Source organism: Theropithecus gelada, chromosome 16 (assembly GCF_003255815.1).
Source record: "Theropithecus gelada isolate Dixy chromosome 16, Tgel_1.0, whole genome shotgun sequence".
Lineage (NCBI taxonomy): Eukaryota > Metazoa > Chordata > Mammalia > Primates > Cercopithecidae > Theropithecus > Theropithecus gelada.
Genome location: NC_037684.1, coordinates 14,669,464 through 14,685,885, shown reverse-complemented (window position 1 = coordinate 14,685,885; position 16,422 = coordinate 14,669,464). Strand labels below are relative to the sequence as shown.

Genomic DNA, 16,422 nt, shown 5'->3' with positions numbered 1-16,422 from the left:
AGTGGCAAGATATCTCCATTTCTCATTCTGCCCCCAGCTACCTATTGCTGATGCTATAGTACGGGCACACACCGCCAAGAGGTGGAGACTCCCTTCTGCTGAGACCCACTTGTGGAATAGAGGCTCTACTTGGATGCAGCATGATGAGAATACTGGGGCCCAGATCATCCCTGTCCCCGCTTATTCATAAGGTGGAGGTCCCAAGCCTGAAAAGGAAAGAACTAAGGCTACTGTCCCCAACATCCAGTTAGCTCAGCTTCTAAAGTAAGAGAGGTATACTTTTATCCTCACTGCAACTTCAAAGTTTTGGCTCAGAGATTTTGCCTACAGGGAGAAGCAGAGAGACATACAACACTCAGAGAAACATACAACACTATTAACAGCATCAACAAAATACAGTTGGCCTTCTATATCTGTGGGCTCTGCATCTGCACATTCAACCAACTGTGGATCAAAAATATTTTTTAAGGCCTGGGGCAGTGGTTCATGCCTGTAATCCCAGCACTTGGGGAAGCCGAGGCTGGAGGACTGCTTGAGCCTAGGAGTTCAGGGCCAGCCTAGAACAACATAGTAAGGCCATAGTGAGACCCCATCTCTACAAAAAATTTAAAAATTAGCCAGGTGTGTTGGCAAGCACCTGTAGTCCTAGCTACTTGGAAAACCGAGGTGGGAGGATCACTTGAGCCCAGGAGGTCGAGGTTGCAGTGAGCCGTGATCACAACACCACTGCACTCCAGCTTGGGTGACAGGGCAAGACCCTGTCTCAAAAAATAAAGTTGGCTGGGTGCGGGGGCTCACGCCTGTAATCCCAGCACTTTGGGAGGCCGAGGCAGGTGGATCACCTGAGACCAGGAGTTTGAAACCAGCTTGGCCAACATGGCAAAACCCTGTCTCTACTAAAAATACAAAAAATTAGTCAGGCATGGTGGCAGGTGTGTATAATCCCAGCTACTCAGCAGGCTGAGGCAGGAAAACCGCTTGAACCCGGGAGGTGGAGGCTGCAGTGAGCTGAGATTGTGCCATTGCGTTCCAGCCTGGGCAACAAGAGCGAAACTCCATCTCAAAAAAAATAAATAAAACAAAACAAAATAAAGCCATGCACAGACTTTTTCCCCTTGTCATTATTCTGTATACTATAGAGCATAACAACATAGCATTTACATTGTATTAGGTATTATAAGTAATCTAGAAATGATTTAAAGTATAGGGGAGGATGTGTATAGGTTATATGCAACTACTCTGCCATTTTATATAAGAGACTTGAGCATCCTCAGATTTTAGTATCCAAGGAGGGGTCCTAGAACCAATACCACAAGGATACTGAGGGACAACTGTACTAGCAAACAGAATCCCGCAACATATAAAAAGAATCATGAGTCAAGCGTGATGATGCACACCAGTAGTCCTAGCTACTAGGAAGGCTGAAGCAGGTGGATTACTTGAGGCCAGACTTCAAGGTTACCGGGAGCTATAATCATGCCACAGTACTCCAGCCTGGCCACAAAGCAAGATTTTCTTAGGAAAAAAAAAAAAAATTTCTGGGTGTAATGGCTCACACCTGTAATCCCAGCACTTTGGCAGGCCAAGGCAGGCGGATCACGAGGTCAGGAGATCGAGACCATCCTGGCTAACACGGTGAAACCCCGTCTCTATTAAAAATACAAAAAAAACTTAGCCAGGCCAGGTGGTGGGAGCCTGTAGTCCCAGCTACTCGGGAGGCTGAGGCAGGAGAATGGTGTGAATCGGGAGGCGGAGCTTGCAGAGAGTGGGTATCGCGCCACTGCACTCCAGCCTGGGTGACAAAGAGAGACACCGTCTCAAATTAAAAAAAGAAAAAAAAAAAAGGACGGCCAGGCAAGGTGGATCACACTTGTAATTCCAGCACTTTGGGAGGACGAGACGGTGGATCACGAGGCCAGGTGTTTGAGACCAGCCTGACCAACATAGTGAAACCTCATCTCTACTAAAAATACAAAAAATTAGCCAGGCATAGTGGTGGGTGCCTATAATCCCAGCTACTCAGGAGGCTGAGACAGGAGAATCGCTTGAACCTGGGAGGCGGAGGTTGCAGTGAACCGAGATCATGCCATTGCACTTCAGCCTGGGTGACAGTGTGAGACTCTGTCTCAAAAAAAAAAAAAAAAAAAAAAATTACACGCTATGACCAAGTGGGATGTGTCCCAGGAAGGCAAGCTTGGTTTAAAAATCCAAAAATCGCCAGGCGCAGTGGCTCACACCTGTAATCCCAGCACTTTGGGAGGCTGAGGTGGGAAGATCACCTGAAGTCAGGAGTTCAAGACCAGCCTGGCCAACGTGGTGAAACCCCGTCTCCACTAAAAATACAAAAAAAATAGCCAGGCGTGGTGGTATGTGCCCGTAATCCTTGCTACTCGGGAGGCTGAGGTGGAAGGATCACCTGAACCCAGGAGGTGGAGGTTGCAGTGAGCCAAGATCGTGACACTGCATGCCAGCCTGGGTGACAAAGCAAGACTCCATCTCAAAAAAAAAAATTTATCCACATTAATGATATTCATTAATTAGTTCATCAATAGGACAGAAGGGAAAGCTCTTCCTTAAATTGCAACTAATGAATAAGAAATAATGGAATTAGAAAAACACCACTTGGCAATCAACACAGTAACCTTTTTCAAGCAATACTCATCAAGGGGTGTCAAAATTCACAGGAAAAAGTAGGAAGAAAAATACGATATTTACAGTCCCATACACAAGATACTTATTAATTATAAAGGAAAAAGTAGTAATTTTGGAGTGCAGAAATCTGGCGGATGCTACCTCAACCAAGTGATCAAAATTAACCACAAGTAATGGGACATATTGACATCATGCTCCACTCCCACATGATGCAGTGAAAAGGATACATTATCATTTCCGTAGTATCCCTGCCAAAACTGTGTAATCTCTATCTAATCATGAGGAAACTTCAGACTAATCCAAATTGAGGGACTTTCTACAAAATAAACTATTCTGTATTTCTCAAAAAGTATTAGTCATGAAAAACAATTTTTTTTTTTTTTTTTGAGACAGTCTCGCTCTGTTACCCGGGCTGGAGTGTAGTGGTGCGATCTTGGCTCACTACAAGCTCCGCCTCCTGGGTTCATGCCATTCTCCTGCCTCAGCCTCCCGAGTAGCTGGGACTACAGGCACCCGCCACCACGCCCGGCTAATTTCTTTTTGTATTTTTAGTAGAGACGGGGTTTCACCGTGTTAGCCAGGATGGTCTCGATCTCCTGACCTCGTGATCCACCTGCCTTGGTCTCCCAAAGTGCTGGGATTACAGGTGTGAGCCACCGCGCCCAGCCGAAAAACAAATTTCTAAAAAAGTAACCCAGATGGAAGATAACTAAATCGATTTAACAACTAAATGCAATGTGATCCTGACAAAGGACATTACTGGCAAATTTTTAGAAGGTTACAGTATTACATCAATGTTAATTTCCAGATCTTGATAACTATTCTATAGTTATGTAAGAATATCCTTGTTTTTAGAAAAGTAGACAATGAGAAGTATATTCAATCTCAAGTGTTTCAGAAAAAAATTACAGAGAAATATAAAGCAAAATATTAATAGTGAATGAATCTGTGTGAAGGAAATATGGAATTCTGAACTTTTCTTAGGCATAAAATAATTTCAAAATTCCAATTTAAAAGGTAAAACAAAAACAAAAATTATTGGCTAAGAGCCCAGAGATTAGAGGGAGAAAACTGGCTATTGATTCAACCTTTCAAAAAAGTGCTGAATGTCCCTACTTTTAAGGGTGAGTTAGTTAATATGCTTCTAATAATTACCACTTAAATGCTTTACAGTAGTAAAGTGGGACACTCACATAGTTTCTTCATCAATATCATTTTCTTCTGTATTACTTGTTGCTGTGGAACTAGCAGAGGAACTGCTGCCATCTAGCTGATTTACTTCATCCTCATAAACAAGATCCAGATCCAGATCTCCATCTGAAAGCTCGTGCTAGATCAATGCCAAGAAAACAAGACATCTATTCCAAATGTTTCTACTCAGTTGATCACCCCATCCACCCCATAAACCAAGCACCAAAGAATAATATAGTTATCAAAAAGCTATTTTCTGCTTCTGTGCCTCAGCTGCTGAGCCCTGTGGAGAAAAATCACACAACCACAGTGACATCATTTTACTAACTTATGCGTGCCGCCTTCAGCTGGGCCCTCCGTGTGACTGGAATCCTTCACATATTCCACATCAGCTTCCTCACAGAGCTATGTTTCAAACCATCACTCCTCAGTTCTACCTAATTTTACCATTATCAAGGTCATTAATTAACACTGTCACCTATCTGCACAGAAAAAAAATACCCACTATTAAGCAAAAACTTCCCCAACTTTCAGCTGCCTTACCTGCAAACTCCACCCTTCCTTTAACTCAGTTTGTCAAAGACTAACTGCTTCACCTGACTGCTCCATTCCAAACCCTATTATCTCTAGTTTATCAAAGCACTTAATCTGTGCATTCTCTCGACCCACTGGGTCCTTCATCGTAACTTAAAACTGAAGTATCTCATCTTAAAAATTACTACAAAAGGCCGGGCGCGGTGGCTCAAGCCTGTAATCCCAGCACTTTGGGAGGCCGAGGCGGGTGGATCACGAGGTCAGGAGATCGAGACCATCCTGGCTAACATGGTGAAACCCCGTCTCTACTAAAAATACAAAAAACTAGCCGGGCGTGGTGGCGGGCGCCTGTAGTCCCAGCTACTCGGAGGCTGAGGCAGGAGAATGGCGTGAACCTGGGAGGCGGAGCTTGCAGTGAGCCGAGATCGCGCCACTGCACTCCAGCCTGGGTGACACAGCGCGAGACTCCGTCTCAAAAAAAAAAAAAAAAAAAAAAAAAAAAAAATTACTACAAAAAAAACCAACTATCTAGGCATCCCTTCTTATGTAAAAATATCAACTACTTCTTAAATTCTTATTCTGGATTCTGGCTGTTGTTTAGCTGGGATAGAGCCTGGTTATCTACTAAATCCTAAATCATTCTACCTACATAAGTAATGACAAGGTATGTACTAGTTTCAGTGAATGAAAATAGAACACCTGGTTTTTTTTCTTTTTCTTTGAGATGGAGTCTTGCTCTGTCTCCCAGGCTGGAGTGCAGTGACACAATCTTGGCGCACAGCAACCTCCGCCTCCCAGGTTCAAGTGATTCTCCTACCTCAGCCTCCCAAGTAGCTGGGATTACAAGCAAGCATCACCACACCCAGCTAATTTTTGTATTTTTAGTAGAGACAGGGTTTCACCATGTTGGCCAGGGTGGTCTCGAACTCCTGACCTCATGTGATCTGCCCACCTTGGCCTCCCAAAGTGCTGGGATTACAGCGTGAGCCACCGCACCCGGCCAGAACACACTTTTAAAATCCACAATTTATGATAGTTTAGTTTTTAAAATGTACATCACAGTTTGTTTTATAGAATGTATTGTTTTATTTCAGAATCTTGAAATGCTTTGATTCAACAACTTCTGACTTATTAACATTTACATAAGGGCATATATACATTACTAATGGAAATCAATGGACAATATTTTTAGCCTACTGTTTCAGCACATAATACGTTAAAAGTCATGATTCTACTGTTTCTTTTATCAAACACAAAAATCTAAAACTGGCCTCATTATTACATGATAATCTTCATTCTGAATCTTCTCCTCTTCTTCATCCTCTTTGGCCTCTCTTATAGAAGCTGTAGTAGGACCACCCTCAAGAAGCATGTCAGAGCACACAGACTTCTTAGCTCGTGTCTCCGCAACATCATCATTTTGGGGGCTAAGATGGTTATCTGGTGGTGACAAATCTCTTGACTTCTGAGTTCGAGATAGCTCAATAGTAAGTCTCTTTTAAAACAAGAAAAGCACAAATATTAGCCATAGCTCACTGGCACAGTAAAAGATGTTTCTAGCTAAAAAAAAAATGCATCCAGACCCTCCTAAAACCATTTCTTTCTTTCCTTATTTATTTTTTGAGAACTGTCTCACTCTGTTGCCCAGGCTGAAGTGCAGTGGTGCCATCACAGCTCACTGCAAGCCTTGAACTACTGGGCTCAAGAGATCCTACTGCCTCAGCCTCTCAAGTGGCTGGGACTGGAGGCATGTGCCACCATGCTTAGCTAATTTCATTTTTTATTTATCTTGCTACCTTGCTCAGGCTGGTTTTGAACTCCTGGGCTCAAATGATCTTCTGGTCTCGGCCTCCCAACATGCTGGGATTACAGGAGTGAGCCACCTCACTTGGCACCATTTCTTAAACTATTTCTCTGAATCCCTACTGCCTTTTATTTATGAAAAAAATTGATGACAAAGATAAACTGCCCCATATATGCTCATCTTCCTTCTTTCATATCCAGCCTAAGCTAAACATACAAATAGCAAACAGTATAGTGAATACAGGTAGTTTTAAATAGTACATTTAACATGAAAATCTCTGAAAGCATGTATTTATTCATATTTTCCTCCCTGACCTATTAACGATTCTCAGCACTCCAAACCTTCCGCCACATCCTAAGTTCCTAAGGGAAATGAAACATTCCTTAGTTTATCATTGTAAAATAAAAATTCATCAATTAATCTTCTCCAGTGCTCATTCAACAATAGTTAAGAGTTCAAGATGGGACAACTTTTAATTGTGCTATAGCCTAGAATCCTCTAAATCCAAGATAACTTGTGGAAGAGAAACTAAGTCACTGACAGAAACACAAAGAGCTTACCTCAAACTACAGCCACACTGTTCAAAACAACTTTATGCAATGACGGAAATGCTCTAGATTTGCAGTACCCAATGCAAGCACTTGAAATGTGGCTACTGCAACTAAGGAATTAAATTTTTAATTTTAATCAAGTTAAATTTACAGACCAGGCACAGTGGCTCACACCTGTAACCTCAGCACTTTAGGAGGCCAAGGCAGGCAGAGTGCTTGAGCCCAGGAGTTCAAGACCAGCTTGGGCAATACGGAGAAGCCCCTGTCTCTATAAAAAATACAAAAACTAGCCATGACACCTGCTGAAAGTCAGAGCTACCTGGGAGGCTAAGGTGGGAGGACCACCCAAGCTTGGGAAGCTGAAGCTGCAGTTAGTGAAAACTGTTCCTGGCAACGAGAGTGAGTGTGACCCTGTCTCCAAAATAAAAAATAAATAAAGTAAAACAAAAATTTACATAGCCATATGTGACTAGTGGTTACTAAACTGGACACTGCAGAACCAGTAAGGATGGGGAACAGGATAACTAGATTTTTTTTCCAATTATAAACTACAAAATTACAAATAGCAATAAATATATTAAATCTAATTACAAATATAACAAGCCAAAAGGACAATAGGAAACACTAAACCAGAAATATATATTTCCTTACCTCTTTAAGGTTGTTTATTTGTTGGATATAACTAGTCTGTGCAGCTTCCAACTGAGTAATGTACCAATGCTGGTCCCGGGATTTTTGAAAGAAAGTTGGTGAACGTACCTGAAACCTTAAAAGAATCGTGCCACATTAAAAAAAAAAAAAAAAAAATTCAAATGGTAAAATATTATGAGTCTAGCTTTGAATTCTGTAATTTTGGTTAACTTGATTATAAGGCCAAAATTCACATAAACTTAGAGCTGCTAGTATTTGTTGTTTATAGATGTAATCCACAGATTATGACACAAGATTCTGAAAATCCAGTTGTCCTCAAACTACCTTTCTAAAGTACATTGTACATTGTAGTTAAGCTCCCCAAACTAACCTACTAAGGCATATTATAATAATGTAACTAAAATATGATGATGATCATGAGTTGGGAAGAAGAGAGCCATATACCATGCAGTTCCCTCCTATAAGGAGAAAGATAACTCTTATCCCTTTCTTCCCTAAATCAGGCCCTAGCAAAATACAAAGTTTTAAATGCTGCTCTTTATATTTCTCTATTCCATCTCACATTCCCATATTTCCTACCCCTCAGAAAAAAATCATTTACTGGGTCAACCACCCAGGATTGCTTTACTGTCCCCCAAAGAGTTACATGCTCTAAATAAACTATATCCCGAACCCTTCAAGATAGCAATCAAAATTGCCCTTATTACAATATGGCATTATTTCAGCTTAGATTAGGAAAAAAAAGTACTGCATCTACATAAAATCATATTAATATATAAATGACAGAATCTTAATCTATCCAGTTGTTTTAATTTTTAAAAAACCTAATACTAAAGCAAACAAACCTCTACCTTTGTTACATAGCCTAACGTAACTATATTTATAGTGAAAAAATTGCAGTGCATGTGTGAAGGTGTTTTTGAAGAAAGGAAAAACCACAAGGCAAGATTAATTTGGACATCTACCTCTCTTTCATTCCTTCCAGCCTTTTACCCAGTTACACAATGTTAGCTGTCCATTTTTTTCTAGGATTTTACACCTTAGTGTAAGAACCTACTGACCATTTAACAGTTATCTGGCAGTATATACCTAGTTTCAGTCAAGAATACTCATGCAAGAAAGGACAGAACATAAACACCGACTATAAAACAACAGTCCTATTTAATGTTGGGGTAGTCTTGATAGGTCAAAAGTTTTTGGGCATCATTATATGCTATATTTGGATTATCAAAATGAGAACTTGAGTATTTTTTTTAAAAAAAAGAGATTGGCTGGGCACAGTGGCTCATGCCTGTAATCCTAGCACTCTGGGAGGCCGAGGCGGGCAGATCACCTGTGGTCAGGAGTTCAAGACCAGTCTCGCCAACATGGTGAAACCCCATCTCTATTAAAAGTACAAAAATTAGCCGGGTATGGTGGTGGGCGCCTGTAATCCCAGCTACTCAGGAGGCTGAGGCAGGAGAATCACTTGAATCTGGGAGGCAAAGGTTGCAGTGAGCCGAGATCATGTCACTGCACTGTAGCCTGGGCAACAGAGCGAAACTCTGTCTCTAATATAATATAATATAATACAAAATAAAAATAAAATAAAATAAACAGATTAAAGTATGTTCTGAACTGAACTGAGCAGAGATGATTCACTCAACTGAGCAGAGATGATTCACAGTCTAGGAAGCACCCACTGGTAAGACATTAAAGTAAGATCGTCTGAACACTATTATTTTCTTTGAATGACTTAAACCAGTGGTTAACCCTGAGCATTATAATATTTTGCCATTAAAACAAAACCAAGCAGCAGGTAAATTTTCTTAACTTTCTGTTTTAATGAAAGAATGAAATATATATTCATAGTTACAGAAAAGCCTTAAATAACTTTCTAATAAAGTTCCACCAGAATCTTGAACTAAATGAGGTTTAAAGTTTGAGCAATGTTTCATTAAATAAATAAATATAATACGATAATGAGAAGCTCCCTATCCACGAATTTCATAGCAATTTACTTATGGTGCTACTATAGCATTATTTTATAATAAGAGTGTAGTAAACTCTTTTTTTATCTGCCAATTTCATCTTGAGTTCCCTGTGGACAAAAACCATGTCTATATTTTTCTTATTAGCAACTCAGTGTCAGGCATATGGTACAGACTCAATGTTGCTTTAAAAAAATGATGTCCTAACAAGAATTTGTTTCTGTACTAATATATAACGGTAATAAGGATGAAACTAAGACTATAAGAAAATGGGTCTTTTGTAGGTTGGTAAAATTGATAGTTGAATAATTTTGTAATTCTCTCTATGGCTGAAGCATGAAAAGCAATAAATTACTTCTCTTGGCGAACATTAAACCCCAAAAGTCTGAAAAGCTATATGAAGATAACTAAAATAATCCCTCCCTTCAAAAAACATGATTCCAGGCACAGTGGCATGCACCTGTAATCCCACCTACTTGGGAAGTTGAGGCAGGAGGATCGCTTGAGCCCGAGAATTCTAGACTAGACTGGGCAATATAGCAAGACACTACCTCTAAACAAAACAAAACAAAAACAAAAACATGAATCTTTTTCCCTACACTGAAAATCATATCCCTTGTTAAACTTCTTTATACTTCCAGAAAAGCTATGGAAAACACCTAAGAGTAAATGCTGATATGATCTGTCCAGTATGCTCAAGAACAAAGAGCTCTGAATAAGGGAAATTTAGGAGTACATTAAATCACTCTCAAGAAAAAAAAAGTTTCAAATTGTGATGAGAACTTTTTAAACTGCTAAATACTCTGAAACTTCTCAGTTACGAATGTATTTTAATCTCTTTTTTAAATATTCAAGTTCTCATTTTGATCATCAAATTATAACATCATGTAATGATACCCAAACATCTTTTTTTGTTTTTTTAAGACAGAGTTTCACTCTTGTTGTCCAGGCTGCAGTGCACTAGTAAAATCTCGGGTCACTGCAACATCTGCCTTCCGGGCTCAAGCGATTCAACTGCCTCAGCTTCCCAAGTAGCTGGGATTACAAGCGCCCACCACCACGCCCAAATAATTTTTGTATTTTTAGTAGAGACAGGGTTTCACCATGTTGCCCAGGCTGGTCTTGAACTCCTGACCTCAGGTGATCCACCCACTTCAGCCTCCCAAAGTGCTGGGATTACAGGTATGAGCCACGGCGCCCAGCTGATGCCCAAAAACTTCTGACCTGTGTAAAGACTACCCCACGTTAAACAGGGCTGTTGTTTTTATTTACTTTATTATTATTTTTTTTGAGATGGGGTCTTGCTATGTCGCCCAGGCTGGGGTACAGTGGCATAATCTCGGTTCACTGCAACCTCCACCTGCCAGGTTCAAGCGATTCTCCTGCCTCGGCCTCCTGAGTAGCTGGGGTTACAGGTGCGTGCCACCACAGGCTGGCTAATTTTTGTATTTTTAGTAAAGATAGGATTTCACCATATTGGCCAGGCTGGTCTCAAACTCCTGACCCCAGGTGATCTACCTACCTCAGCCTCCCAAAGTACTGGGATTACAGGCGTGAGCCACCATGCCTGGCTAAATAGGGCTGTTGTTTTATAGTCAGTATTTATATTCTGTCCTTTCTTGTAGATACTAAACCAACAATCAACAATAAAAAATTGATGGTTTTGGCTGGACGTGGTGGCTCACGTCTGTTATCAGAGCACTTTGGGAGACCAAGGTGAGTGGATCACCTGAGGTCGGGAGTTCGAGACCAGCCTGACCAATAGGGAGAAACCCTGTCTCTAATAAAAGTACAAAATTAGCCAGGCGTGGTGGCCCATGCCTGCAATCCCAGCTACTCAGGAGGCCGAGGCAGGAGAATCGCCTGAACCTGGGAGGCGAATGCTGCAGGGAGCCAAGATCGTACCACTGCACTCCATTCCAACCTGGGCAGCTAGAGAAAAACTGTCTCAAAAAAAAAAAAAAATTGATGGTTTTCCCAAATACCACATGTTCTCACTTATTATTTAAGAGCTAAATGGGCCAGGCACGGTGGCTCAGGACTGTAATCCCAGCACTTTGGGAGGCCGAGGCGGGTGGCTCAAGAGGTCAGGAGATTGAGACCATCCTGGCTAACACGGTGAAACCCCGTCTCTACCAAAAATACAAAAACAAAATTAGCCGGATGCAGTGGCGGGCACCTGTAGTCTCAGCTACCCAGGAGGCTGAGGCAGAAGAATGGCGTGAACCCAGGAGGCGGAGCTTGCAGAGAGCCGAGATTGCGCCACTGTACTCCAGCCTGGAAGACAGAGGGAGACTCCATCTCAAAAAAAAAAAAAAAGGCGCTAAATGATGAGAACTCAGGGATATAAAGAGGGGAGACAACAGACACTGGGGCCTACTTGAGGGTGGAAGGGAGAGGATCAGAAAAAATAACTACTGGGTACTAGGCTTAGTATCTGGGTGATGAAGTAATCTGTACAGCAAATCACCACGACGTGAGTTTACCTGTATAACAAACCTACATAAGTATCCCTGAACCTAAAATAAAAGTTTAAGAAAAAAGTAGAAAATTGCTCATTTTCATCAACTTTCATCTTGATTCTTCTTTTAATTTTCTGTTATTCACAAAGAACTGATAGCTGCTTTATAAAATTAAGTTGTAAAACCAGTCACTCAAATATAACATGCACTGTGAAGTGAAAAAAATCAACATTTTATCCCTCACTATTCTTAGATTTCCAAACGGTGAGGTCACTAGAAGTTCAACAGATAAATGGAACATTACTGTATTTACTGGAAGTTGTAGTTTCCCCCCTACACACATTTTTTTTTCTTTTTAAAGAGATGGGGGTCTCATTATGTTTCCTAAGCTGGTCTCAAACTCCTGGGCCCAATCTATCCTTCCATCTCGGCCTCCAGAGTAGATGGAAACACCAGCGCACCACCGCACCCAGCATATCTTTAACGAAATTACTAACTAGATGTCAAAAAAAAGTTTGACTTTTTGACTACAAATTTTTGATTATTATCCACTTAAATAAAACAGTTAAGAAAGTGATAAGGTTATGGTTAGTATGAATTTCAATATTCATCTTTGTTAACCAAATGATCTTTGAAATACAGTTCCAATGATATTATTTCCTCACAATAAAAACCACAACATTAAATTTTTCCTATTACCTTAAAATCACGGTATCATTTTGTGGATTCAAGTATCCTTCATTTGCAAGTAAGTCCAAACGGAAAAATCTATTATAGCCCCAGCATTCTCCAACTTCAAAGTCAGATGCAAATTCTCGAATGATATTTTTTGTAGGATCATTACAGGACTGGTGAACCATCTCTACACGATATTCATATCTAAAATTGAAAAACAGACCATTACTATACAGTTAGTAAAATAAGAATAAAAGACAAACTCATCTAAACATTAAGGTCACTAAGTAATCACCCGAGAGGAAACCTTATTGATATATGCAATTACATTTCTTTTATCATTTATAAAAACAGCAGTATTTTGGGCTTTTTTTTTGAGATGGAGTTTCACTCTTGTTGCCCAGGCTGGAGTACAATGGTGCGATTTCAGCTCACTGCATCCTCTGACTCCAGGTTCAAGTGATTCTCCTGTCTCGGCCTCCAGAGTAGCTGGGATTACAGGTGTGTATCATGCTTGGCTAATTTTGTATTTTTAGTAGAGACGGTGGTTCATGTTGGCCAGGCTGGTCTTGAACTCCTGACCTCAGGTGATCCACCCACCTTGGCCTCCCAGTGTGCTGGGGTTATAGGCGTGAGCCACCACGCCCAATCAGAAAAAGAGCAGTTTTTATTTATTTATTTATTTATTTATTATTTTTGAGATGGAGTCTCACTGTCGCCCAGGCTAGAGGGCAGTGGCAGGGTCTCAGCTCACTGCAACCTCTGCCCCCTGGTTCAAGTGATTCTCCTGCCTCAGCCTCCCAAGTAGTTGAGATTACAGGCGCACGCCACCACACTCAGCTAATTTTTTGTATTTTTAGTAGAGACATGGTTTCGTAATGTTGGCCAGGCTGGTCTCAAACTCCTGACCTCAGATGATCCACCCTCCTTGGCCTCTCAAAGTGCTGGGATTACAGGCGTGAGCCACTGCACCCGGCCAAAACAGCAGTATTTTGAATGAACCACCAAAACATGAATGGCACTAGGTCCTTTTTTCCTCATAAAGATGTTTACCAATATATTAGGTATAAAACAACACCTCAAAACATAAATAAATTTTGAATAAAGAAGTAATTCAAAGTTGCTTTTGTTTTGTTTTGTTTTGTTTTTGAGATGCAGTCTCGCTCTGTTGCCCAGGCTGGAGTGCAGTGGCTGGATCTCAGCTCACTGCAAGCTCCGCCTCCCGGGTTCACGCCATTCTCCTGCCTCAGCCTCCCGAGTAGCTGGGACTACAGGCGCCCGCCACCTCGCCCGGCTAGTTTTTTGTATTTTTTTAGTAGAGACGGGGTTTCACCGTGTTAGCCAGGATGGTCTCGATCTCCTGACCTCGTGATCCGCCCGTCTCGGCCTCCCAAAGTGCTGGGATTACAGGCTTGAGCCACCGTGCCCAGCAACTTTTGTTTTATTAATGCAATATTTTTTCCTTATATTCACTACATGTTTCCTCATACATAAATATTCTGTTATTTCTATTATCCTTTGAGGTTTATCACCTTGCAATTTTAAAATACAAATTTTGAAATACTCTACTGTATTTTTCCAGCACAAGTTATAGCAAAGTAAATTATTGTGTATTCAGAAAATCAAAGGCTACAAAATTTCCTAATAGAAAATAAGTATGCAGCCATAAAAAAGAATGAGATCATGTTTTTTGTGCAACATGGAAGGATGGAGCTGGAGGCTATTATCCTTAGCAAACTAATGGAGGATCAGAAAACCAAATATCACATGTTCTCACTTACACAGTGGGAGCTAAATGATGAGAACTTACGAACACAAAGAAGGAAACAACAGACACTGGGGTATACTTGAGGGTAGAGGGTGGAAAAAGGGAGAGGAACAGAAAAGATAACTATCAGGTACTGGGCTTAATTCCTGGGTGATGAAATAATCTGTACAACAAACCCCCATGACATGAGTTTACCTATGTAACAAACCTTCATACGTAACGCCAAACCTAAAATAAGTTAAAAAGAAAAGAAAAAGAGAAAGAAAATAAGTACACTGGACACAGTGGCTAACACCTGTAATCCCAGCACTTTAGGAGGCCGAGGTGGGTGGATCGCTTGAGCCCAGGAGTCTGAGACTAGTCTGGGCAACATGGTGAAACCCCGTCTCTATAAAAACAAAAAACAAAAAAATTAGCTGGGTATGGTAGTGCATTCCTGTAATCCCAGCTACTTGGGAGCCTGAGGCAGGAGGATCACCTGGGCCCAGGAGGCTGAGGCTGCATTGAGCCATAATTGTGCCACTGTGCTCCAGCCTCAGTGACACAGCAAGACCCTGTCTCAAAAAGAAAAGAAGTATACACTGGGAAAGCCAGTATATTCTGATTTATATATCCAATCTTGTAAAATTTTCAGGTTTACAAAAAGATACAGTCTATAAACTTTTGTGCATTAATGGACATTATCAAGAAAGTAAAAAGACAACCTACCAAATGGGAGAAACTATCTGCAAATCACATGTCTGATAAAGGTTTAGTATCCAAAATATATAAAGAATTCTTGACCAGGCAGAGCGGCTCACACCTGTAATCCCAGCACTTTGGGAGGCTGATGTGGGCGGATCACCTGAGGTCAAGAGTTCAAGACCAGCCTGGCCAATATGGTGAAACCCCGTTTCTACTAAAAATACAAAAATTGGCTGGGCGTGGTGTTGCATGCCTGTAATCCCAGCTATTTTGGGGGGCTGAGGCAGGAAAATTGCTTGAACTTGGGAGGCAGAGGTTGCAGTGAGCTGAGATCATGCCACTGTACTCCAAGCTGGGTGATAAAGTGAGACTCAAAATACATTACGTAAATAAATAAATTGAGACATGGTCTCACTCTGTCATTCAGGCTGGAGTGCAGTGGTGCAGACACAGCTCACTGCAGCCTCGACTTCCTGGGCTCAAGCAATCCTCCTGCCTCAACCTCCTGAGTAGCTGAGACGTGTGCAAGGTCTCACCATATTGCCCAGGCTGGTCTCAAATTCCTGGTCTTCAGCAATCCTCCCGCCTTGGCCTCCCAAAGTGCTGGGATTACAGGTATGCGCCAGCCAGTCTGGCATATTAACCTTTGACTGAACAAAAGACACTGTAAATTTTATTTTGTTGGATGTTAGATACTTCAGCAACCTTATAAATTTTCTGGAGATTCCTTCTGGGATGCAGTTAAGTTACTTGAAAACAATTTGATCCTTTCAGGTCTCACTTTTGTTAGGTGGGTCCAGAGCAGTGTTCAGTCTAGGGCTAATTTCTGCTATCAAGGCAAAAACTTCCTTAGCGTTATACCTAATGACCCATGAATTACAAATTTCTCCACCGTGGTTGGTTGCAACAGACACAGTTCCTGGCCCTGTGTGAACACCAGGCAATCACTATTCCCTCTAATCCTGTCAGGCAGTTCTTTCCCCAATCTCAGGTAGTTTCCTCACACATATGCCCTGATAAGTACTCTGCTGAATACTCAAGGGGAACCTATTACAGATCTCTAGACTTCAGTCTCTGCAGCTTTCTCCTCTCTGGTATTTTGTCCTTTCTAGACTCTCAGCACTATCCCCTCAACTAAGTCTGCCAGGTTCTACCTCAGTAGAACCCAGCTCCTCCCTGTGTTGCAGCCTGAAAACTCTCTCAAGGCTGTAAGCTGGAGAAATCACAGAGCTGGTTTGTGTTTTTCATCTCTCAGGGACTGTTTTCATTTGTTACCACCATGTCCAGTATCTAGAAAATGCGTAGATCTCATCCCTCTTGACTCATGTTAGCTGAAAGCAGACATTCCACACCAAACTAAGAGATTTCATGTAACAGAGTTTAAAAAAAAAATCATTAATATGATTCCAGATCCCACATTATAAATAACATTTAACAACCTACTACTTGTTCAGTTTGGATGTAATATCAAAGAAGATCC

At 41.2% G+C, this 16,422-nt stretch overlaps 1 protein-coding gene across 10 annotated transcripts in view; it reads right to left on the bottom strand.

The window, feature by feature from the left end:
- Window positions 1-16,422, bottom strand: part of TRIM37 (tripartite motif containing 37) — a 127,737-nt gene that overhangs the window by 63,045 nt on the left and 48,270 nt on the right. For all 10 annotated transcript variants that reach the window (XM_025363344.1, XM_025363347.1, XM_025363351.1 and 7 more), the window contains 4 exons: window positions 12,515-12,694; window positions 7,384-7,498; window positions 5,660-5,872; window positions 3,846-3,982 (listed from right to left, as the gene is read on the bottom strand). In XM_025363344.1, coding sequence (XP_025219129.1) covers window positions 3,846-3,982; window positions 5,660-5,872; window positions 7,384-7,498; window positions 12,515-12,694 — 645 coding nt within the window. The remainder of the gene's footprint in view (window positions 1-3,845; window positions 3,983-5,659; window positions 5,873-7,383; window positions 7,499-12,514; window positions 12,695-16,422) is intronic.